General features: G+C 29.2%; 2 protein-coding genes across 2 annotated transcripts; both read right to left on the bottom strand.

The window, feature by feature from the left end:
* Positions 1 to 2,315: 2,315 nt before the first annotated feature.
* On the bottom strand, positions 2,316 to 14,925 carry LOC123295492 (xanthine dehydrogenase-like). Its single transcript, XM_044876866.1, has 16 exons — positions 14,748 to 14,925; positions 14,578 to 14,680; positions 14,128 to 14,258; positions 13,776 to 14,066; positions 12,755 to 12,923; positions 12,576 to 12,697; positions 12,198 to 12,516; positions 11,292 to 11,475; positions 5,796 to 6,178; positions 5,544 to 5,734; positions 5,076 to 5,234; positions 3,573 to 3,701; positions 3,358 to 3,488; positions 2,944 to 3,299; positions 2,774 to 2,887; positions 2,316 to 2,592 (listed from the first exon to the last, which is right to left on the bottom strand). The coding sequence occupies exons 2-16, from the start codon at positions 14,654 to 14,656 to the stop codon at positions 2,510 to 2,512; spliced, it is 2,841 nt and encodes a 946-aa protein (XP_044732801.1). The 5' UTR covers positions 14,657 to 14,680; positions 14,748 to 14,925; the 3' UTR covers positions 2,316 to 2,509.
* On the bottom strand, positions 14,798 to 16,480 carry LOC123296070 (abscisic-aldehyde oxidase-like). The gene is made up of 4 exons (XM_044877532.1): positions 16,437 to 16,480; positions 15,813 to 15,856; positions 14,998 to 15,747; positions 14,798 to 14,943 (listed from the first exon to the last, which is right to left on the bottom strand). The coding sequence occupies exons 1-4, from the start codon at positions 16,478 to 16,480 to the stop codon at positions 14,798 to 14,800; spliced, it is 984 nt and encodes a 327-aa protein (XP_044733467.1).
* Positions 16,481 to 26,308: the final 9,828 nt, after the last annotated feature.

The raw sequence follows: 26,308 nt of genomic DNA, 5'->3' as shown, positions 1-26,308 counted from the left end.
TATGCATTAAAATTTATAATATGATTACTTAGTAATTCTTCATAGTAAAATTCTCCAAAATATAAAAAAATAAATTTATCAATGGTGTCTTGACTTTTGGCAAAGAATTAACAATTTTATTATTTTCTGAGAATTTTATAGAAAAGTTTGTTTACCATATTTTACTTTTATTATATTTATGAAACTGGTTGACAAATAAGTCGACAGTGGACTACGAAAAATTTTTTAAATTTAAGAACAAAATATGTATTTAATTGGGGCAAATAAATAGATGGTTAAATATAAAGTTTTTGTTAAAACTAATTTTATAAGAAAACGGATTCAACAGAATGGAAGAATGAAGGAGAGGAACCTTAACAAATTTTAACTTTTCATTCGGAAATATAATTCAGTTGGAGAAAAATAGGATCATTCAGGTCAATGTTGAATTGAGTTGAATTGAATTAAGGTCACTAAGGGGCTTGTGTTCATAGTAGAAAAATTCTTAAGGGAGGCAAAATTTGAGAAACGATGCGAATTCAGAATTCACGAACCAAAATACTTTTCAAATAATTTAGAATACAAAGCAATTGTTTCAAGAAAAAAAAAACCGTTGATGTTCCAGAAAAAGAATTATCCTTTACTCCATTGATGTAGGATTGAAATAAAATTTTTACAGTGATCCAGGACATAACCTAAAATTAAGCTGGACCCTGATTCAGTCTCTTCCCCCCTAAAATAATTTATCCAACGAGATTCCTTGGCTATTCAGAGAAAAAATTCTTGGTACTATGATTTATAGAACCAATTTCGTGACATAATTCAGTCTAAATACATCACGAAAATTCTGCCTTTACTTGTCTACAATATTTCATATAATTAGTAACTAGAAAAATTATTTTTTCTTATGTCCTAGTCTTTTTTTCTAGCATATTCGTGCAGTTTTTTATTCAACTATTTATATCAAAAGTTCAAATAATAACAATTAACATTTTGGGAAAGTCTCCTTAAGCTCTCATCTATTTGAAGTTGGTCAAAATAAGAGAAAAAAGGTCGGTCCTGCAGTTTTATCTAAGTTTTCGTCTTTTTAATGCAGATTATGCAAGACTAAAGCCAAAACATGTATTACAACCTTTTTTTTATTTTTTTGACTTAATTTTCACGTTTGGTTCACAAAAGGACATTGGATAGGAGTATCTTTAATATTCAAGCTATTTATTGGTATGTTTATTAGCATCTAATAAAAATTTTCTTTTATATTGAGGTTTTTTATCAATAATGTAATATTGGAGTACATAGGATATAAGTTGATTAATATTCCTGACATAAAAAGGCTTATACACAGTACTCATATATCAGATGATAAATTTTTTTAGCATAAGAACGCACTATACTAACATAGACTAAGGGTCGTATCCATTTCATTTATAAACCTATAAATTCTCGAACCAAAAAAATGTAAATAATACTGGTGTATTAGGGTAAAAATATAAAAAAATACCCTTCATACCTACCCTCTCTGTTGTTATTTTATTCGATCTGATGGTGTATACTACACAAGTAGTTTTAACCTGCTGATATAAAGTTGTTGCCTGTCTCGAAAATTGAAACAAGAAATATTTTGCGATGTACATGTTTGTATGTCAGTCTGTCTTAAATTTTAGTTCTGAGAAAACTATCGATCCTATTACCTTTATTTGCAGTAACATTTATGCAAACCAAAAAAAAAAATGAAAAATGGAGTTAAAAAAAATTAAATTTTCTTGGTTTATCATTTTTTCTGCAAGCCAAATATTCAGAGAAATTTGGAATTTCAGGTGGGTCTCGAAATTTTGGAATTTCTCGGATATATTCAGTAACAATTGGGACACTGGTTAATTTTAATGATTTAGTTTTTATTATTTGTTTTCATTTTATTGGTCTGATTACTAAAAATCATGCTCATCACAGCTAGTTTTTGAAGCATCATGTGTTTTACTGTGACGCTGAAGAAAATAAAATTTGCAGACATAATAACACTGATGCACTTTGTCATGTGTAAACAGGGTTGATTTTTCCAACAACAAAAAACTTTTAATTATAATACAATTTTTAATAAAAAATACATCCATATTTTTAAGGGGTCTGAAGAATTTACTACTATAAATAATACACTTTGTGTAACTATGAACTAAAATAAGCAAATCATAAAACTTGTCACTTTGCCGATGGAAGATATACCCTTGTTTAAGAAAGGATACTTTTTGTAAAATTTCGCTTAATATGAACAAAAAATTTTTTTTCTAATCTAATAAGCACCATAATTTTTCAAATTCAAGGATATATTTTTTTAGAAAATCTATAAAGGGATAAAAATCTTAAAAATAAGTTATTCTTTCATCTTTTTGAAGTTAATATTGGAAAAACTCGGAAATAAACATGTTAATTTTAATATAAAGTTCGATAATTCAATGTTTCGATTTCAAAAATTTTTTAAGTAACCCAAATCATTAAGTTTACTTTCCTCCATGCTCCACAAGCTTTGAAAAAGTCATAGTTTAACAACCACACGATTTGTGTCATGTAAACGGTACTGATCATTCATCAAAACGGTGGAAATAGTTGTAGGTCCATCTGAAATAGAAAAAATTATTTTACTTTGATAGAATTTGCTGGGTTCGACCACAATAAATATAGGTTGTTCACACCAAAGTAGCCACCGGCCAAGAAGGAGTATAGATATGAGTGCACAAACATATACATCTTCAATTTCTCTTCTTCGGCGACACTTTGGTTTGAAAGACCCATGTCATACCTATTTCAAACCATGAAGTTTGGGTTGGATCGCTTTCCTTTCGAGCTGAAATTAACGCTTGCCGAATGGCTAAAGGAACTGATACACTCATACATAGTGGCGGTTCACCCGTTGCTGCAATGAAGAAAATTATAAGCTATGTTTACGATCCAATTGTTGTATCCAAATACCTTTTGATCGCAAAACTCCTTGAAGATTAGGTGCATTTTTTCTAAACGAAATTCGCCAATCAATTGGGATATCTTTCATACCAGGCACGTGATAATTCCATGTACGATTATTTAATAGTTGTCCATCATTTTTGTCAAATAACACTTCTTCGGTAAGCCAGTATCCCAAACCAAAACAAAAAGCTCCCTCAATTTGACCAATATCAATTTCTGGATTTATACTTTGACCGACATCCTCCAAAATATCAACACGTTTAAGTAAATGTTGACCAGTTAATATATCTACTTCAACTTCACTAAATGTTACACCATAAACTTTGTAATTGGTAATTCTTTTATCAGTAAACGGATTGAATCTAAAAAAAAGTGAAATGACTTACAATGAAATGACAAATGAAATTTTATGAGACTCACTGGTAAGTAGCGCTTAAATCAATATTTTGCTTTCTACTTTCTCGTATCATTTCTTGCCAGTTGTATATTTGCATTTGATTTTTTATCGGCTCCAACCGTTTTAGTAAAATTTTGCATGCTTCTATGGTGGCCTAAATAATACAACAAGTTCATGACTAAAAACTGTAATAAATAAATGAAATTGATTTGGCTTTGACCTAAAAAAAAATACTTACAAAGCATACACTCGTACTAGTTGCACTCCCACCCGTGAGGAAGTTGTTGGGTGCATTAAAATTGTTTGTTGTTTTTATTTGAATCATATCTAGGTCAATTTTTAAAGTATAAGCAGCAGCTTGAGCTACCTGAAACGCACATTAAAATTTTTGAACAATAAGGTAGGTATGTTTTATCTAAATTAAAATTATTTCAAATTGTATAGAATTTTTCTTGATTTTTTGATATATAAATTCATAATCTCAATTACATTTTCAGTCATGAAAAAGAATAGGGAACTAAGTTTAATCTTCTTAGTTTTAAATCCTAAAAAGGCCACTAATGACTAGTAGGAAATTATATCTTCTTCAATTAGGGTTCAATTAAGGATTTGTAAATGCTAATTTTGTATTATATTACACATACTCAATTGATTGGAGGGTCAATCCAACTTTTTAAAATTCGAAATTTCAAGTTTCGGAAATTTTCATTAAAATAAACAGCATGTTGACAAAATAAAATTTTTTGTACCAATCTTTCAACAGATAGACCCTGTATTTTTACTTACTGTATTATCAGACAGAATGAAAAATTTTGACATAATTAGTGATAAATCGATTAAATGGGTTTTAAAATCAATTTGCTGTTCCTAATCTGATAAAAAAATAATTTTGGTCTTATTCAGTCCGGCCATCATAAAGCTACACGGTTGGCTCTAGCTTTTACACTACCATAGAAATAAACCTATTTGACTAAAAATGGCGACATTGTATCTATAAATATATAGAAGACTTTCTATAGATATAGATAGTCACTCATCACGATATCTCTGGAACTATAAGACCTAGAGACTTGAAATTTGGCAGGAATATTCCTTTTGCCAAGTAGAGGTCAGCTAAGAACGGATTTTACGAAATTCCACCCACAAGGGGGGTTGCGGGGGTGTTCATGAATAAAAAATTCATATTTTTCAATTATGGCTTTTAATAGTTCAAAACTTGGTCGGAATGTTTTAAATTACATTTAGAAATTTTTTTAACCTTCGGAGGGTAGAAAGGTGTAGCGAGAAAGTGGGAAGGAAATATCGAATGTTTACAAATATACCTAAGTGGGGTATCAAATAAAAGAGCATGACGTGTACATTACAAAACTGTTATCCAACGCAAGGAAATGTGGAGGGAGGGGTGCAAGTGGGGATGTTGCCCAGCAAAGCGGGCGGGTAACAGCTAGTTTAATATAAACTTCTTTGAATAATCTGAAGTGGTTTTCAGAAACTAATAAAATAGCCTATTAAATTTTCAAATTACTACACTGTTTTAAAATATTTACCACCTTACTGAGTGCCTAAATAATTATGTGAAAAACCTGAGTGTCAAGTGTGCCATGAGCATATCAATACCAACATACAGGTAAAAAAAAAAGAATTTTAAAGAAGTTTAATAAAAGCTTTTAAATGGAATGTACAAACAATGCTAAAACTTATTTTATAGTCAAAATGATTTATGTTTATATTTTATATTTACTCTAGTATTAATTCCTTGACCCATTTCCATACCACCATGAGATATTGCCACCGTTCCATCGTCCCCATATATTACAACTTGTGAATAGAAATTCGAAAATAATTCAAAAGGCCAAGTAATTGTTGCAACACCGATTCCACGTTTCCTCCAGCGATTATTCTGTAATTTGAATACATTATTGATTATTTTTATTGTCATATTGTCACTGTTAAGTTTTCATCTGAGATTTCAGCAACTTAAAATACATAAAATCTAGTTATACTCAACGAAAACTAAGATAATTCAAATTATTACAAATAATTTTTAATAATTAATTACTTAGGTAGGTTTTTTCAAAACTTGTACACCATAAGCAATGTGGATTTTAAAATTTTTTACTTAAACTTTTCATAATTATAGGTATCCAACTATTTTTTATTTGTCAGTCGGTCAAGGTCAATTAATGTAATATATTTAGATTCCGTTCACCTGATTAAATTCCTTACAAGACAATAATCGTTCTTCCAGATTCGATTCTTTTTCAAATTCAGATAGTAACGTAGGCAGCGGATTATTTTCCAATTTCATATTTTGTAAGCGAACTTCTCGTACATCTTTGTTTATTTCTGTGGCAATATGATCCATGATAGTTTCTATTAATGCAATTCCTTCATTTGTTCCTGAATCGGACATAATAATAAAAGAAGAGAGCTAGCTAGGAAATTCATTTTTTTTTATTACCAGGAGCCCTACAGCTAGTGTTTGTAGGTACATCGGTGGTGACTGTGTATAAATTAATTTCCCACGTGGAAGCATCATAACAACTAGTCATTGCCTCAGGAATGATTCCAAGAAAAACAGCCTCATTTGAAAGATATCCTAAATTACTCCAAATTGATGTCGTTAAGAATTGAATTTTACCATTTTCATCAACACCGACTTCATACTCTGATAAACATGGAAATCTTTTTCCAAGAACTTCTGTATTATCTTCTAATGACATCCTTATGTAAACCGGTTGTTTTAATTTTATTGCTGCTATGGCCGATGCACAGCATACTAAATTGGCTCTAGTAATTTTACTTCCATATCCTCCACCCAAACGTCGAACATTCATATTTATTCTGAAAATATTTAAAAAAAGCATTAATTGATATAAAATTTACATTTTATACAAAAATATGTGTAAGTTATTAATTTATTGAATAAATAACGAGATTGTATTTAATCCTGAAAGGAATATTGACAAAATTATATAAAGGAATTACACTAAATTTACAAACAAAAACATACCTGAAAGGAATAAATTAAATTACAACGTTATTTAATAGAATGTCCACTAATAAACGTTTATGATTCTAACACAATATAAATTATAAAAATCTTTAGTTCAGGTATGTCAATTGAAACAAAAGTAAACAATTATATCACTATGGAAGTGATAATAATTTACACCTTCCCCCCCGAAGTCATTTTTTGCGAAGTAAAAGGTGACAGCTTACTGCTATGAAAATAATTTGATTCACTTCTTTTCTTGCCACAATCAACTTCATAAAACGAAGATGAAATCCGGCTTAATATTTTAAAAGGCCCAAGGCGAACTTTGTCCATTTTATTGCGATTTAATTTGTTCCCATTCTCTACGTACACAAGATCTCCAATTTCAAATTGAAAAGTTGTTCGATTTTTGTCAACTCTTTTTTTATTTTCCATAAAACTTCTGGATGAATTAATGAAAGCTTGCTGGCGGTCTTCAGCTAAATCACTAGGTGGTTCATATATTGGCGAAATGTTTGATTTCTTGCCTAGGAGCAGATATTGTGGCTCATAGTTAGTAGAGCTATGAATCGTTGAGTTATAATTTTCAACCTAATTCTATTAACTAGAGTTTGATTTAAACGTTCGTTGAGACCATTTGAACTTGCACAATCTATGCTTGTAAAAACAAGTTGGATACCTCTTCTATTTAGGTAATTTTTGAGTTCTACGGAATTTAGTCCAGTATATTGATCGGCAAGAATCAACTTTATTTTATTATTTTTAGCGATCGGATGTATAAGATTTATAAAATCTTTTGCGCATTGGCTTTTTGTAGTAGAAATCCAAGCATACCTGCTAAAATGATCCACTAGTATGTGCATAAATTTCTTTATAGACTTATTTCCGGCAAAACCACCCACTGTATCTATGGACAATATTTCATAGGGTTCTGTTGCAGGTCCAATTCTTGACAATTTTCCAATCAATCTTCCTCGGCGAGTTTTACTTTGCCTACATGTCACACAGCCTTTACAAAAGTCAATGATAAGTTTATCTAAATTTTTGAAATAGTAGTGTTGTCGTATTTTGTTTCTCATTTGTGCAACACCAATGTGACCATAGTGATTGTGCAACTTGTTAATTATTTCAAGGCCTAACTTTTCCGATACAAAAATCCGCTTTCTTCCTTTTAACATCTTAAATATAATATCGTGTCTACGCTCAGTTCCCTTTGCAGTTGTAAGTTCTCTTTGATTTTCATATTGATCCCTCTTTATTTCAGACAATTCTATTAAATTGACCACTTGAATGACATCTTCATTTTCGAAATATTCTAAAACTGGTTGCCGTGATAGTAAATCAGCGATAATATTTTCTTTTCCTTTTTTATATATTATCTGGAAATTAAATTGTGACAAGTAGTGGACCAGATCGCCAAGAATCTCATCAGTTCGTGACTTTGTTCTTAAATTTTCCAATGGTTTATGGTCACTACAAACGAAAAACTTTCGTCCAATAAGATAGTATTTCCAGTATTTAATGGCTTCTTTTATCGCCTTGCATTCTAAATGAATCGTTTCCATTTTCTTTTCTCTTTCTGACAGTTTTCTAGAAAAATAAGCTACAGGGTGTAATAGACCATCTGACTGTGGTTGCCTCAAAGTCGCTCCAAGTCCTTTTTGACTAGCGTCTGTGTCAATGTAAACATCTTTTTCGACATCATAAATTGATAAAATTGGACGGGAACACAGATATTCTTTGATCATGGAGAAGCTGCGTTCACATTCTTCCGTCCAAATAAATTCAGTATTTTTTTTCAGCAATCTGTGAAGGGGCTCAAATTTTTGAGCACTATGATCGATATATTTTATAAAGTAATTTATTGTTCCTAGAACACTTCGAACCCCAGATTTATCTGTAGGTCTTTTCAAATTTTTTATTGCCTTTAAATTTTCTTGTGCTGGTGATATTTTATTTTCTTCAATGTAATGGCCAAGATACTTAACCGATTGGGCTGCAAATTTACACTTTTCGAGCTTTAATTTAAATCCTTCTTCTCCTATTACTTCAAGAAATCTTGAGATATGTTGCATGTGATCTTTCCAATTGCGTGAGAAAATAAGACAGTCATCCATGTAGTTGACGCAAAACTCATCTAGGTTATTTCGTCTTATAATATTTGAAAGTATGCGTTGAAAGATTGCAGGAGCATTTTTCAATCCAAAAGGTAATACTTTGAACATAAATTTCCCGTACTTTGTAACGAAAGAAGTTTTCTCACGGTCCTTTTCTTTTAACCTAATACACCAAAAAGCGGAGTTTATATCAACAACAGTAAAGTATTTACATTTCGAAACTTTTTCCGTTATATCATTTATTGTTGGAAATGGGTAGCACTCTGGGATAGTTATTTTATTTAAGTTTCTAAAATCGATGCAAAGCCTTGATTTTCTTCCATCTTCTTTTTTATATGCGAGTGTTACCGGTGATGCGAACGGTGAATCAGATTCCTCTATTAGATCGGATGCTAGTAACTTCTGTACTTGATCTTTGATTTCACGTTCATCTGGTATAGAACATTTATAAGGGCGGGCCGTAACATATTCATCTCTCATTAACTTTATTTCGGCCTCTCTAGACTTTACTTTACCGACATCAAATTTATTTTTGGCAAAAATTTTCTTGTGATTTTCAATAATATTTAAAAGTTCTACTTTTTTTTCATATCCATCTATGTGATCTAATTTAGGTTTGAACTGATTTTCATTAGTTTCTTCTTGATGGTAAATTCTAATATTTTCAGTGTTTTTCTCTTCTTTTTCATTTTCATTGATTTTACCTTCTTTATTAAAATTTTTAACATCTTTATTATCTTCTTTCTTTACATCTATATTATCTTCTTTCTTTACATTTTCTTTATCTTCTTTATTTTCATTTGTAATTATTTTGTTAGAAATTTCACAAGATTTCTTCTGATTTTGATTACTTCTTATTTGGAGCATCTCATCATTTTTAGGTTTTTGGTATATGTTTAAATTCTCGTCTTGAATTAGTTTAAATTTTTTAATAGCATCTAAACCTAGTAACAGGTCATAAGAAAATTCTGAATTTTTAACTACAAAAGTATTTAAATTGTTTGTAATATTTCCAATTTTAAGCTTTATGTTTGCCCGGGCCGAACTAAAATTGAAACCATTAATTGTCTTGAATGCAGTGTTATGCTTTAACAAACTTGTTTTTAATACATCTACAACTCTTTGATTAATTAGACTCACGTTAGATCCTGAGTCATACACTGCTTTTATTTTCATTTTATCATCAATAATTACGTTTACATGAATTAATGGAATCAAATTATCCGGGCTCTCTAGTTTAAAGAATTTCGGTCAATTTCCATTTTCATCATTTCAGCCTCATTTTCTGAATCAGATTTCGTTTCAATTAAATTAGATTCTTTTTTCTGAGCGTACAGTATTTTATTTCGGCATTCGTTAGAGGGATGAAATCGATTTTTCCAACCAAGAGCTTCACACATGTAGCATGGTTTTTTCAAGGGTATATCAATTTGTTTCTTTTTAGTCGATTCTCCTAATTTTGTTTTTTCATGCCGATTATCATATGGTTTATTTTCTTTCGAACGTTTATTATATTGACCATCTAGCTTTCGGAGTTCATTGTATAATTTTTTTATAGTGTTAATGTCTTCGCGATCTAGCTCATCTTGAACTTGAGATGGTAAACCCATTACAATCAAGTTTATTCTGGAACTCATAGTACTATCACTTTCTACTTCTAAACATAAATTTTCTTTTGTTAAAGCGTAATCGATCAATGAGCCGCCTAAGTATTTATAGGTATAGGCTTTTCTGACAGCTGTCCAACCTTTGTCAATAAAAATGGAAAAAAATGAATTTCGCCATTCAGACCAATTAGTTAGACCAAATTTTTTCAAATTTCCTTCATACCAGTGTTTGGCCGATCCAGCGACAAAAAATCGTAAAGCTTCAATCATCTGGGTACCACCTTTTATTTTATTTCGGTCACATTCACTTTCAAATTTAGAAAACCACTCAGAAGGGTTTTGTGTTTTGTCATATTTATCAAGAACAAACTTCTTTTCTATATTTTGCAATTTTATCTCATCTTTGTCATTTAATTTTAATTCTAATTCCTTGATTCTTTTAATTAAAAAATTTTCTTCTTGGAGTTTTTCACTCACATCAAAAAAAACTACAGATTCCTGTAACGGATAGTTTTTGTAGCTAAGGTTTCCATCTTCATCAAAATATTCTTTTTTCAAATCCTCATCTAATTTAATGCCAATTTTTCGGAAACCATTAATCGGTTTAATAGCAGCAATTGCACTTTTAATGGTGGTTTTTGATGATAATACCTTATGTTCATATAAATTTTTATGTTCATCTGGTAAGCTAAACCATAACCGCTTATCTTCGGATAGTCCAGCTAATTCAAAATATTCATCGCTTCTTCTTATTAAGTGGACAAACAATTTTTCCATCTTAAATGATTGTAATTTAATTTGTAAGTTATTAATTTATTGAATAAATAACGAGATTGTATTTAATCCTGAAAGGAATATTGACAAAATTATATAAAGGAATTACACTAAATTTACAAACAAAAACATACCTGAAAGGAATAAATTAAATTACAACGTTATTTAATAGAATGTCCACTAATAAACGTTTATGATTCTAACACAATATAAATTATAAAAATCTTTAGTTCAGGTATGTCAATTGAAACAAAAGTAAACAATTATATCACTATGGAAGTGATAATAATTTACATATGTTTATCGATTTTTCTAGCCCACTAGCTTAAAATTATTTTTTAGTTGTTGAAATACATTTGAGCGATTCATGGTTGTATTCACGAGTGGACAAACATAAGAAATGAGTGATTTTTAATGGTCCAATGAGTTCAGGGAATTTCATCTGATATTTAATAAATTACCTATTATCTGGTACATTACAGCAGCGTGCTATTGCTGATTGAGCTATATCCATCCATTGTGTGGATGGAAAAACATCTAAACCGTCTTCGGTTGGAACTGTAATACATGATTGTGTTTCCATTGTGAAATGATATTGGTGTCCAATATTAAATTTACCCTGTATAGTCTTTTTAACGTCATTTCCTAAAACATAAGTTGCAATTCAAATATTGTCATTAATACACGCAAGGGGTGGGGGATAATGGCGCCTTCTTCATTCTGTTATAATAAGATAACAAACTTGATCCAAGAAATTATGGTTCGAAATAGTAAATAGTTAATTTAACCAACACAAAAGCCAAATTTCGTAAGGTTAGCCAACATAATAGGATATTTGTGTAGTAAAAGGTTTGGTATCCACGCTGGTAAAAAAGCTTTAGCCAGTCGTGGGCCTATTGACTAAACTGTCACTATAATATTTATAATTTTGTACTTTATTCAAATCGTTTTCAACCGCGAGAGAGCAGGCAAATTTTCAACTTTTTAAATAATAAATCATTTGTTTTTTTAAATAAACTATTGCAATGCCCTCACCAAGTATCACCTAAGCACATTTTCGAAAATAATAATGAGATTATTCATTTATCTGTGCCTAATCAAAATTGAAAAAATTTTAGTACCGAAGAACATTGCAAAATATTCTTATAAATCTAAAAGTAGGACATTACAAATTCTTCCAAATTACATAGGATTAGTTAGAAATTACACGGGATTACTAGAGGTCTCTTTGAGGCATATTTTATAAAACTTTATACATTTTTCATCAAGAAATTTTTATAACTAATACTTATAGTGTGTTAAGAGAATGGGGAGAAAAATGCAATTTGGAGATAATGAAAGCAAAGGTTTTCGAATAAAAGTAATACCTTTTTGTATCCGATTAATTGTTGTAACGTGTTTGATTCGAGAATTATTAGTGATATTCACGGAATCTTGAGTTGTATAAACTAGTTTGCCCTCGGAAACAGACTGATCATATTCAACTTCCACCAATGAAGATGCACGCCGAGCAATTTCTTCTGTCTCGGCAACAACTAAACCTACTGGTTGACCATTGTATTTAACATTACCACTACAAAATATTTCTTCATCGTCCAAAGATAAAAATTGTGCTTGAGTTGGTGTAAAGGAATTATCACCGGTAATATCACTACTTAACAAAACTGTCAGGACTCCTGGAAATTTCTGAACATTAAAATTAATATATGTTTTTACATACGTTAGCTCATAATCTCAAACATTACCATAGCTTCGTCAACATTTATACTTTTAATATTTGAACCTGGAGTAGTACGTGCTAGTATAAATGAGCCAAATGTGAAATCACTTCTAGAAACATCATGATCAATGATATATTTAGCTTCACCTTAAATTAAAAGAGTAAGGTAAAATGTCATTATAAAAACATATTCAGAACACATACCCGCACATTGTGCCATAGCTTCCAATTTTCGAATCGGTTTTGTTAAAGGATATTCTGTTTCTTCAGTTTGATAAAAGTGATGGCTTGAGGATACAGATCTTTCTAATAAATAGCCACCTGATTTAAAGTAATCACCAACAATTTCTGAAGGAGCTATGCTTAATATGAACTAAATATGTGATTAGATAAATTAAATACAATGTTAAAACATATTAAAAACTCTTTTTAAGAACAAAAAAGCGTAAAAAATGAAATTTACAAAATTTAAAAAAAGTCCGATTAAGCTCGTAATTGATACGTATCTTTGAACACTCTCCAGTAAATTCCCCTTTTCCTTAGAGCTTTCTTCAAAGTGATCCGATTTTGAGGATTATCGCCTAATTTTTGGTTCTTCCGGGTACGGAATCCTAAACTCGCGCTTAAAACATAGCTAAGAAGTCTCTCCAATAATTTACCTTTCAAACGAAAAATAAAATCAAAATCGGCTCATCCATTTAGGTGCTAGAATGCCACAGACAGACAGACACACACACACACATATAGCGGTCAAACTTCAAACACCTCTTTTTTGGGCTCGGGGGTTAGCAATTATATTTAATCAAATGTTCCCATACTTCTAAATATACAATGACAATATAATTTTCGGTCGCTTTTGTGCGTTTACTATAATATTGAAATGTAAATTAATGCTCTGGGCAAATTATTTATGTGTTCTTTAACGATAATATTTTTGCGAGTCAGCTTTAATTTCCAGACTAAAATTAGCTGAAAAAACATCTTTGGAAAAATATATGTTCGTCTCGAGTTTGTAAGATTTACACAGTCTTGCTGTGATATTGATTGAAGATCTTTTATGCTTCTTTGTTATATGCTCGTCATCTCAAAAGTATGTACCAATAACATAAAAGCCCCTTTTAATTACAAAAGTATTAAAATTTGAATTATTAAAACTTTTGTAAGACACAAATTCATAATCTATTCGCTTTTTGATTTGAAGTCGGATAATGCAAGGGTGTCGTACCTTATAAAACAAAGCAATTGCTAATTGTTTTCGTTGTTCAGGTTCAGGTTCAGGAGCGGCTTCATCACAAATTATTTCTAAATCCAAGCATTTAAATGCAGATTGAAGTGTCTCATCGTCAAATAAATTTTTATCAGTCAAAAGTTTTTCGGTTTTCTTAGCATGAGTAAAGTTTTTATTTATTGCGCCATAAACAATTGTTCCATTAGAGACTGTCACATTGTCTGTTTTAAGTTCAAATAAAAAACCTGCATTGACAATAGCGTAAACACTTTGTGCACGAGGCATAATCTAAAATGAAAGTTCAATACAAAATTTTGTTCAAGAAAGTTGAAATCGTGATCAATTGTACCTTATAAGTTCGATAGACGTAATTTTTATTAAGCGGGTAAAACTTAATTGAGACAATAACTTTTCCATGCATGTCCAAGCTTAAAAAATCTTGAGGAGAGTACGATTTTAAAACATTTCCATCTTTACTAACTGAAAATATTGAAAATTATGATTTCAAATTTAGGTGTTCCAAGAAATAAATTCGGTATCAGCTTATTGTCTAGATCCATTGGGATAAAGAAAAGTACTTCCTTATATAGCGGATTATTCATTCAGGGAATATTTTGATATTTGTAGTTATTTAGATAGAATTGCTGAGCACTTACTAAAAAGCAGTAGAAAGTAATCTTAAAAAATTCTTGTTTAGCGCTTGAAGTGCGAAGCTACTCTGCGCATATTAATGAAGCATTTCAAGTTTTATAGAAAAAATTTCAACAATTTGCACTCAAAATATTTATAAAACACTCACCAATTTGTAACTTTGCACGAAATGTTTCTAATGTTAAAAATATATCCGATTGAAATCTAGGATTATTATGTTTTAGCATTAAATTTCCAGCTAAAGTTCCAATCTTTAAAAGAAAACAATTAAAAAATATTTCATCAGTGCTGCTTGCATTTTATTAATTAATCACTTACATTTCGTACTGGAATATTTGCAACCAACTCATAATGATCTGCAACTTCTTTTAGATACCATTGAACAATTTAATGGCATCAGAAATTGTGGTATTGGCTCCAACAACTACATTTTTATTGATCTGAATGTCATGTAACTCCGCTATATGGTTTACATCTACGTAAACTTTAATATCAGGATCTCGTCGGTAAACACCTAAAAATTAATAGGTCAAAACAAATGCAATCCACATAATACTTCCTTTCCTACCATGTGCTGTGTTTCCAGCCACAAGCATATATTTCATATTTTTAATGACACTTATAATTTGTACTAATTCCAAAATAGTATAAACTTTAAACCATTTTTCAATTCCTAAATTGATAACAAGGTATTTTTGGGATTTGTCTATTAGTTCACACCCATCACATAAACTATGCCGCTGAAAACATTCATTTATATTTTCAATATCCGTACATTTTGCTTTAAGTGTTGGATCGGCGTCATTCGCAAAACTCTTGAAAGCTTCTGAAATCGATCTATAACCAGTACATCGACAGATATTACCACCAAATGAATTTTCAATGTCTTTTTGTGTGAGATTCTTTTGATTTTTTTGTAAACAGTACATATTCATAATCATGCCAGGTGAACAAAATCCACACTGACTTCCATTAAATTCAGCAAGACGTTTTTGTAGTTTGTTGTAACCTTTTTTATTATTCCCAATGCCTTCAATTGTTGTTATTGACCATCCTTGACAACTTAAAACAGATACCAAACACTGAAATAATTTTCGGTTTAGAATTTTTGCCATAAAATATTCCAGTTTAATACGTACAGAATTTACAGCAATCAAAACCTCTCGTTGAGTCAGTGGGTGTATAAATTGAGCGGCTACAATACAACTACCACAACCACCTTCTGAACACATAATTTTGGTACCTTTCAGTTCAGCTACATTTCTTATAAATGTGTTCAAAGAAGTCGTAGCCGAAATTTTAATCCCGTCTGGGCAAACTAGAAAAAGATAAAAATAACTTTATAGTTTTGTACACACAGAAACAAACATTTTCATCACTCACTTGTATATTTTTTACCATTTATACAAAAGTTCACTTCAGGAATTCTGAAAAAAAAATTAAAAAGTACAAATAGAAAAACCAACTTCTCTTATAGTCGACAAACTCAACGCAATGAACTCTTAAATACAGCAATATTCCGGGCCTATAAAATTATCGATCTTTTTTTTCCGATTACCATTTTGACAACACAACGTTTGAATTTGGACCGGCGTGCCCATTGAGACATTTGATCATAATGATAAGATCTACAAAATGCCAAATTATGAGCAAATTTGACGGAGATTCAATTTCCATAAGATAGTATGAAGTCCTTTGGTACTTTATATGCAATAAAAAAGACAGCTTTTGTGTTTTATTTTCAGATGGTTTCAAATAGCTTTTTTATCACTTAGGGTGGGATTTATACAGAAATAATTATACCCGGGAAGACACAATTATTAATCCAGTTTGACTAGAATTTCTTGCTACCGAATGGCCGGGAATATTAAGAGTGAATCAAAGTTGGCTAAGTTCCAGGATACTACTAGTAAGTTTTCCATTTTATAATTAAAAAAGCAAGTTAAACACAATTTTTTTGAGTAAGGAAATTTTGTATTTCATGTTAAGGTTGAATTAAAAACTTACGGTGGTTTACTTTCATCAAACGTTGAACTATATTTTGAACCCATTTTTTTCATATATCAATATTTCATAGGGTTAAAAAAACATGAATACACTTTTACCATAAATAAATATTTAATGAACTGTCTAACGAGTGAATTATTAATATAACTAACATTTTGTAATTGCAAAAATTCATATTTTATGATAATTATTACAAATTTAAAAAGTGGGGAACATTATATTGTATAGAATGCACGCAAATTTTAATAACCGAAGATTTGTTTCATATGCAATAAATACAATTACAATATCAATTTTTCTTTGCTTAGTCCACTTGTATTTTGTTTTAATATTTTAATAACTAAAGCATGATGTGTTTCGTTGAATATAAAAATTTTCAAACTGTAAAGTATAGATAGGTATTGCAATAATCTTGGTTAATATATCATAATTCTGTTGACGTATTCTTCAGGAATGTGTTACTAAATTCAACAAATTTAGGTTTATTGAAATATGCTTTACAGTTTGAAAATGTCTATATCAGACGAAACATACCATGTTTTAAGATATTAAAATATTTAAATAAAATACAAGAGTAATAAACAAAGAAAATTGGAAATTTTGTCTTCAAAGCCTGAAATTTTAGAGTTCCAAAAAGTAAAGCTCTCTACAATTAATCAATTTTATAGTTTTTTGAATCTTGAAAAACTGAAATTTTGTGTGTCAATTAATGAATATTTAATACGTCTTCTGTATAAATTTCAAATCGATTCTCTGTACGATTAACGAAAAATTTGTTATTAAAATAGCCCTTTTTACATGATGGTATATGGAGTTAGTCTTTAATGAATATTTTGATACCCTATTCGATAGGTTTGGTTCATTTTTTTTAAACGTATTTCTATGCCACGAAAAAAAACCGCTATTTTGTTTTTTTTTTTTCAAACACCTACCTAAGGACACTTGGGCTCTTAAGATGCATACAGCTGTAACTTAACTATCGAAATCCATCGAGACATTTGGAAAATACGAGATAATAAAGACATTTACAAACAAATATCCATACATACATACATACAAAATACATGCGGAAAACATAACCACTCCTTGACAGTCGAGTAGAAACGTTGACCGAATAAAAAAGTAAAAATTATAGACAAAGTTTTAAATTTAAAAAAAAAAAAAAAAAAAAATACAAGATATTTACTGCAAATGGGCATAATATCCAGTTTTATTTATAAAAAAAAAGTGTATGAGTTTGAATTACGGTGGTATATAAAAAGTATCAACGGTGAATATAGTGTGGTATCATGGTTATATATATTCTATTCCCATATGCCCACAGGAGAAGTTCTTCGAGACGGCACAAATCCTTATTTGTGTATACTATAGCAACATCCAACCATTGCACATGTATTGATGTAAAAGTAATATTCGCGTCTATATATGACTACTGGAGCTGTATATATACGGTATATAGTACGGGGTTTAGGGAATAATAAGATTTCATAAAGGGATTCGAATGTACTTCGAAAAAAATAATTGAATACATTCAGGGATTGAAGAAAATATTTTTATTCACTGACTGTCAAATAAAAAAATTTATATATTTATATACATAAATACATGTAATGATCTTGTTTTTTTTTTCATTCATTATAGTACGAGAGGCGTACTTATTTAACTAAGTTCATGTTACTACACGGAAAATACTTTGTTAAAAAAATACCCATGACCTTCATAAGCATAAGCATCAAATAAAATTATGATTTTCTAAAAAATTCTTTTAAAGAATCTCCTTTTTCAAATTTTAACTCGCTTCGTATTATCGCATTTGTTCATGAAATTAAGTAGATGATACCATATTATTACACAAATACAAAAGTATAGGCACTCAGTAAGTATTTTTATACCATGTATATGAAATATGCATAGTATATTAAGTTTAGTATCAAGTTTGTAACGCTTAAAAATATCGATACCATGAACAAAATTTTGGTATAGGTGTTTTTAAAATCACCTAATTAGTCCATTTCCGGTTGTCTGTCTGTTGCCTGTCGTGTGTCGTCTGTCTGTCCGTCTGACATCACGATTACTCAAAAACGAAGAAAGATATCACCCTGAAATTTTTATAGCATGCTGAAGACGTAAAAAGTGAGGTCAAGTTCGTAAATGAGCAACATAAGTCAATCTTGTAAACCGCTAGAGGTAGAACAAAAGTTTAAATGTAAAAAATTCTAATAAAAATAAAACAACTTTTGTTTGAAACATTTTTTCGTAAACATCACTGTTCACCCGTGAGGACGCAAACTATGTGCAAATTGTATAGTATGTATGTTATATATGTGTGACATGTATGTATGTGTAATATGACAGAGTAATCAACACTGTCTATACATGGTATTTCAACAATTAACTCAGTCAATTGTTTGTTTTCACTTGTTCTTAATAAATTTAATTTCTAATAAGTGGACAGGTTTTTTTTGATTGGAAACAATATACATATAAATATCTTAGCCTTCTTTGTTGAATTTTGCTAATGAAAAAAATGTTCACCAATAATTACTGCCGGGAATTTTAAGACCAAGCACTGTCTCATAGATTTTTCTATAAGCCATGCGCTTCCTGTTATTTCATAGATGAGAACTGTTAAATAAAACTGTAAAATAAATAATAATAAGTAATTATACTTCTCACTATCAATAACCCGCCCGCTTCGCTTGGCTCTTCTAAAATGTAGCCGCTCTCGACTCTCGCCTCACGAGCCTAACCCTAAATCTACTGTCTCTACTGTCTCTATAAAATTTCTATTTTATGCCATATTTTCTCTATTTTTCATCAACATCACAGAAAAAACACGTGTAGAAATCAGGAACAAATCAGCAGTTATAGAAAATACTTACGTACGAACCCGTCACACACGTTACTTACGCATACGAAGGTAATAAAAAGTATACTCATAATGCATGGATATATATAGCTTATATAAATAACACAATGGATTCTATTGATTTGTATAAAATTCCTTTGGGCATTAGGCGTGTTTATGTAAGTTGTTATAAAAAACTATATCGGATGTTTAGGGAACAGATTCAGTAATAATTAAGGAATTATAAATTTTTTTCATTCTTATGAATATAACAAAAAAAATCTATTTTTCTAACATAAAAACTTTTATTCTTAATTCTATTATATTATATTTTATTGTATTATAAGAAGGATGGATTATTATTCAAGGTATTTGATCAAATTACATACCTGTCGAAAAAATATACATAAATGCTTGTGACTTTTGATATTTTGATTTAAAATGTAGTATTTATTATTCGAACTAGATCTAACACTGTAACCTAACGTGCAGGGATTAAAAAGTTGCTGTTATATAATTGCTCCAAAAAATGAAATAATTCGGGAAATAATTTGTTGATATAGTTGCATTGCGAAAAATGGAAAGATATTTAGAGATGTTTCAATTAGCTACTTCGGATCAAATTTGGTTCTCCTCTTTTTATGAAATCCATTATTTTTAGAAAAATCTTGGTTGCACATATTACCCCTCTGAATAAATAGAGGTGAATGACATTTGTTGCAAAGTAGATATGTTCATCGCTACTTATCTATCCATGTTTGGCAGTGAAGCTGTGTTAATGGAACCAAACGATCGATATGATGATATCTTTGGCTAGGACAAATATCTCGACGCAATCATCTGGCACGAATTTCTCTATTCCTCTAAATAGAGAGGGGTAGATGAAACTTGGCGCAAAGTAGTAGATAGGATCATCGACACACACCTATCCATGTTTCGCAAATAAGCTACGATAATGTCAAAATACTGACAAGTATTTCAATTTTGAGGATATACATCTCCCTACGGATTAATGTTATAAAATCGAATCTTGGTACAAAACTACAGTTAGAATGATATCTTTGGATAGTCACAAATCTCGATGCAGTCGTTTAGCACGAATATTTCTCGTGCATCTCCCGAACTATATTGCTGTCATATTATCTTGAAAAATTATTTAAAAAGTAGTAATTTGTTTAGAAGTAGGTTTACATAATATAAATTATTTTTAAAATTACAAAAATCACGACATCTAATATTTTTACATTCATAATTATGTTTTTAATAAAATTAGTATAACCTTCGCATAATACCTATAAAGTAATGTGCGATCATTTATATAACCATTAGAGATTTATTTGTATAACTAATTAAAGTTATTTTACCCTGTATTTGTGAAATATATATAAAGGTATACTAAGTTTAGTCTAAAGTTTGTAAAAAATATTGATTCTACGAACAAAATTTTGGTAAAGGTGATAAAATCACCTAATTAGCCCATTTCCGGTTGTCCGTCTTATTTGTTCACCTTTTTTCTGCAAAATCAGGACGTACCTATACTAACTGCTTAAAGAGAAGTTTCACTTCCAAAAATGATTTATTTTTTTGTATGATTAGTATCTATAGTAGGCTACCTGTGACATACCCTCTTCGCTGGACAACCTAAATTTTAAATACAAATATAATTGTGTTAAAACCTTCACTTCGTATGTCAATTACGCTTCTTTTGTCCACAATTTCGTTTTAAATCTAAAATTATCAGTGTTTCTCTACTATATTATGCATGTATTATACATAAAACCTTCCTCTTGAATCACTCTAAGCGTACTAAATACAGTAGGGATAGACAGCGGGAAACGAGTTTGTTTTATACTATGTATTGATAAATTAGTATTTTATTTACTGCTACTAATTTTTGCGTGGTATTGTTCAAAAAGACGAAAAAGTGCAATTCTTATGTGAGGCCTAATAATACAAAAATAAAAAGAATGGGAAATGAAACTTTAAAAAAATCTCATTTTTTTGTAATAAATAAAAAATTTATAATAAAATAATAAATTTATTTTTGTTTAAATCAAATTAATACAATAATAATCTTATTTTTTTTCCTCATTTCACATCTATATCTTTTCAAAAACAATAGAATTATTTTTTTGTACTCTGCCTTTGCATTATACTTTTTGTTTTGTTTTGTGTTTGATATGAATTGTCCTAATTTACATAAATGAATATGACATTTTTGAATGTAAATACGATACACAAAACTTATATAATATGTATGTATAAGCCCTTGTTATATAATTTTATTTTTATATAATGGGTGGGGCAGTGTATTGTGTGATTTTGAAAAGCCTGAAAACAAAATGCCACCAATTTGTTCAAATTATTGTTAACCATCTTAACATTCAGCGTTAGATAGACGGTCTTAGCCCCCATGATCTCTCTATATATATAAAATTGATTACTAGAAAATTTTATTAAATGCTTTAAAAGTTAAGTTACTTGAATGGGCTATTACTTATTCGATGCATAAAAAACATATTTGTAATAAAAAGTATATTGCCGCCCAGTATGTCATGGCGTTTTTGGCGTAGGCTATAGTCCACCTTTGGTTTTGATAGGTGATAAGTTACCTCAATCCACTTTCTCCTCCTCATGTACTTCTCTTCAGATAAAATTACATTAAAAAATCAGACGTTGTTGGATCTGACTAATTAACATTTCAAATAGCATAATTTACTTAAAAATACCATTTAAAACATAACTTTCGTAATTTTCTTTAATTTATTTTTTAATTTAATTTAACTTTTTTGTAGTAATAAATAATTTGAAAAAATTAATGGAATTTTGTAGAGCCTTTTAAAATCGCTCATTGCTCTACCTCCTTTCTATAAAATATTCTTTCCAGAAATTTATAGCATGTCAAATTTCAATGTTTTTGCATATTCTCTCTCCTACATGTAGGAATAAATATATTTTGTATTATTCATGTAATATGATTTATGAATTTGATTCAATACACCTTATTATATTCTTTAAGGTTATTCAAGTATCAAATAAAATTTTTGAAAAATGAAAAAAGTTCTTAAAAGAGTACGCAGGCAAACATAACCAGTTAAATTATTCTGGAAAGGCTAGTATTATCTCTGGATCCAATTTTTACAAAAATCAAAGCTGCGATTCATTTTTCTTCCTAAATTTCCATATACAAATAGTAACTCTATATACAAGCTTTTGTATTTGATACTCTTTGATGTTGGTTTGTCTTCTACAAAGTAAATAATCAAAAGTTCTAGTATTTAGGTGTTATAGCAAATGGTTTCTAAGATTACAAACACTTTGGCGCCCCTCGCGTCTTGGCGCCAGGATCGACTGCACCTCTCCCTCTATCCTAGGGTCATCGCTGTCTTTTAGAATTAAAATAGGTCGAAAACATCCTGTACACATAATATGTATCATGTGCATTAATTTTTGATTGTCTCGAAATTAAAATTAATAAAAACTTGAAGATAACTATTTCAACATTTGACAAAACATCGAATGAGTGGAATTTATTCGAGAACATTTCTTCGATAGTTACTTCCATAAATAAACAGTACCTACTACAAAAAATGAATTTTCAAATGACCTTAAAAGCTGAAATAAAATAAATGCAATACAAATTTTACTTTTAATATTAGAAAAGCTGTTAGGGCTCAAGAATTAAAGTTATAATCGTAACTATTTACATTGAAGTCAATAAAATTTTTATATTTTCATTGGAATTGCTATAAATTAATGTCATTCATTTTAAAATTTATTGTAAAAAAAAAACACACACATAAAACGTTTCCATATGTTCAAAATATTTTAATCGCAAATAAAATATATGATGTTATTATGACTGTAATTTAATAGAATTTTATATTTAAAAAAATTTGCATTACAAATCGTTTTATTCATAAAAAAGAGAAAAAAAAGTTAATTATCGATTTAATTAATCTATGAAACAATCTTCGACAAACATAAAGGTGAAAGATATTTTTATAAAATTTTTATGATAGTTTGCGAAATAATAATAACTGAAAAATGAAAAGAATTATCGATTAGAAATTAGCGAATTGCCGAAGGATCCTACCTAAGAGATGTCAAAAATGACATATATATATATATATATATATATATATATATATATGTCATTTCGGGTGGACGCATGAAAATTCTTTTTTTAGCTTGATTTGCTATTTTAACTTTTATTTAGTAAAATATTAAATTTGCATTTAAAAAACTTGCATCTACTGTAGCGGATTTCATGTAATGTAAAATAATTTTAATAACCCACATTAGCCACATTATAAAAATGGAATAAAACACCACATTATAAAAAAAAAAAATTAAATTTTAACTTTATAGCCAATAAACAAATCATGGCGTCTAGAAATTTTTATGTTCATAAATCGATTATAACATTTGATGACATTAATTAAATGTAAATATGTAAATAACATTATAAATGTACAATGTGAAACAGACATTTACCTTCTTTTCGAAATATTAAAACGAAAATCATACCAAATAAATTCGCGACAACAAATATAATTAGCATTATGGTCGTCAGCTAATCAAGTTTTGCCTTTACGATGGGTAATTCTTAAATTTAAGAAACGATTTAACAACAGTAAAATTTATTTTTTAACGACAAAACGCGTTTCTATCTATTTTGTTAAAAAAAAACTCCAAAGTGGTTCATTGCAAAACATATGCAAATGTTACGAAATTGACTCTTTTGAAATACCGATTTGTTATCCAACTATGTTTCTCAGTTAAAAAAGAACATTTAAAGAATTTGCAACAAAATGTAAAATTTTTCAGTGTGCGTGAGGGAAAACGAGAATTTTTGTGGAAGAAATGGTTGATAATTTTCAATTATTTTGCTAATCATTTTGAGAGGTAAAGATTGTCATTTTCCTCTTTGAAATATAAAAATAAAATCGCAGATACAAGAAACATAGTTTAAATAATTAAATAATATATTTATTGTTTCCAGTGATATGTGTACGACCATATTATTAAAATGCATAAATCGGATGTAACAGATTTAAAAATTATTTTTTTCAGTCAACCATATATAATTATAATGGGTTCAGACCTGCCCACATATTGTTGATTACATAAAATTGAAATTCATAATTATTTAAATTTATTCTATTTGTTACATTTAACTGAATCACACTGTATGCATAAATAAAATTAATTTTTTGAAAAAATAGAACCGACTCCAAAAAAATTTACTAAAAAGTAAAAATGATTTAAATTCAATACTTTTATGAATGTATTCCTTGTGAGAAATTGTCATTAAAGTCGTGCCTCATGAAACATATCTTTAGCTGTGGAAAATAACGATTAGCTTTAATTTCAAATAATGCTAAAAGATATAAATAGTGCTTAAAATGATATTGGTAAGTAATTAGTTTGTTGATTTTTTTTTTTTACATTTCTACAAGTAAGTTTAATTTTTTTAATTATATTTTCTCATATTTACAGTATTATCCAATTAAGGGTAACAAATACAAAAAAAAAAAAAATTTAAAACTTAATTTTTGTTCAAATGTTATGTGAGTAGTCCCCAGTTTTATTACAATTCTTCCACGAAAATTGGTTTGTATTTATCAGCGAAGATATTGCATAATTAAATGTTAAAAGAATTAACGAATTTCACTCTTAGGAGTGATAATTTTTAAAATGTATTATTCCCTCCATGTGCACACGTAATAACAAACTATTTTTAACTACGTCTAAATTTTTTGCAAACTTTTGTCCCTCATAGCCATACTTTGTATTAATAGAATAAATGTAATAATGAATTGCTAACCAAAATAACAATTCCTTCCATTTTTCAAGTCGGTTGAAGTTAACAACAAGCAAAGAAAAAATAATAAATATATAAAAATGCTTTTATTGAAATATTAAAATGCATAAATGATTTTTTTCCTTTATCAACGTCAAATCATGTATGCATAAAAATTGTTACAGGTAATAAACTTAACATCTTTAATGCTGATTCTCTTTTACTATAAAGTAAAATCTGACTTGAGTGGGTTTACGGCTGGTATATTTAAGAGGGTACTTTAATAAAATTATTTATGTAATTTAAATGCATTTTTTTTTTTTTTGTTAATGTTTTTTATATTATTAACTATCTGATAGAAAGCATTTGTCATCTTTAAAATCGAAATACAAAATTTTATAATGTGGTTGATTGCATAAGTAAATTAAAACCGGTTTTTCCAAGAAAAAACAGAGAATCAAATATAACAAACTTTGCACATACGCTTAAATAATACAAATGTAAAAATGCACGTATATGTTTTTTGGCTCAACGGGAAATAAAGCAACTTTTGCATTTTTTTCGATTTTTTTCAATCGTACGAAACTTTTCTTCAGTAGTAAATTCGTTTTGTTGTTTTAATACATTCATTTCGATATTATAAAATCTCATTGGAACCTCTGGAGGGAAGGGAAAAAGGTCTAGGAAAATAATTTTTCGGCCACTTTCTAAATTCGATCCAGATTAAAAATGTTTTTTTTTTTTGTTTTCTACCTGAAACATATACAAAAATACGTAGGAACTATCTAGTATGGAATTCAAAATATATAAATAAAAATGCGAGTTTTGGGTTTCGTATCCCAAATGTGTCGGGAGTTTTTAAATTTTGTATATTTCACATGTTTTGATCAAAAAGTTCTTGGTTTAGATGCTACTGATCATATCTACAACGGTTTAGTTTCTTTAAATAAATGCATACGTTGTAAATGATGACTGTAGTGTATAAATATACATTTTATTATGATAACTGGTTGGCTAGGTTATAAAAAAAAAAAACAAGTGATGTTGGTTGTATAGTTTGGCTACCTGTTGGGGAACATCCATAAATTACGTAACACATTTATAGGGGGGGAGGGGTATTTCAATTTGTTATGCATTGTTACGTTAAGGGGGGGGGGGGTGTCAATTAGCATATGTTACGTAACAAAAATTTAATTATATTGCTTGGATTAAAAAATG

This window comes from Chrysoperla carnea, chromosome 3, assembly GCF_905475395.1.
Source record: "Chrysoperla carnea chromosome 3, inChrCarn1.1, whole genome shotgun sequence".
NCBI classification, from domain to species: domain Eukaryota; kingdom Metazoa; phylum Arthropoda; class Insecta; order Neuroptera; family Chrysopidae; genus Chrysoperla; species Chrysoperla carnea.
This window is presented reverse-complemented; position numbering and strand designations above follow the sequence as displayed.

What these genes read in the sequence shown, in the direction of transcription:
- LOC123295492 (XM_044876866.1), bottom strand. Translation starts at nt 14,656, where the DNA reads ATGCTAAAACATAATAATCCTAGATTTCAATCGGATATATTTTTAACA. An exon ending in TGTAATGTACCAGATAATAG is followed by an intron (nt 6,179 to 11,291) that starts GTAATTTATTAA and finishes AAATATTTTCAG; the next exon opens with AATAAATATGAATGTTCGAC. An exon ending in CTAGTACGAGTGTATGCTTT is followed by an intron (nt 3,489 to 3,572) that starts GTAAGTATTTTT and finishes TGTATTATTTAG; the next exon opens with GCCACCATAGAAGCATGCAA.
- LOC123296070 (XM_044877532.1), bottom strand. Translation starts at nt 16,480, where the DNA reads ATGGGTTCAAAATATAGTTCAACGTTTGATGAAAGTAAACCACC. An exon ending in AAATGGTAAAAAATATACAA is followed by an intron (nt 15,748 to 15,812) that starts GTGAGTGATGAA and finishes ATCTTTTTCTAG; the next exon opens with TTTGCCCAGACGGGATTAAA. An exon ending in GGCTGGAAACACAGCACATG is followed by an intron (nt 14,944 to 14,997) that starts GTAGGAAAGGAA and finishes ATTAATTTTTAG; the next exon opens with GTGTTTACCGACGAGATCCT.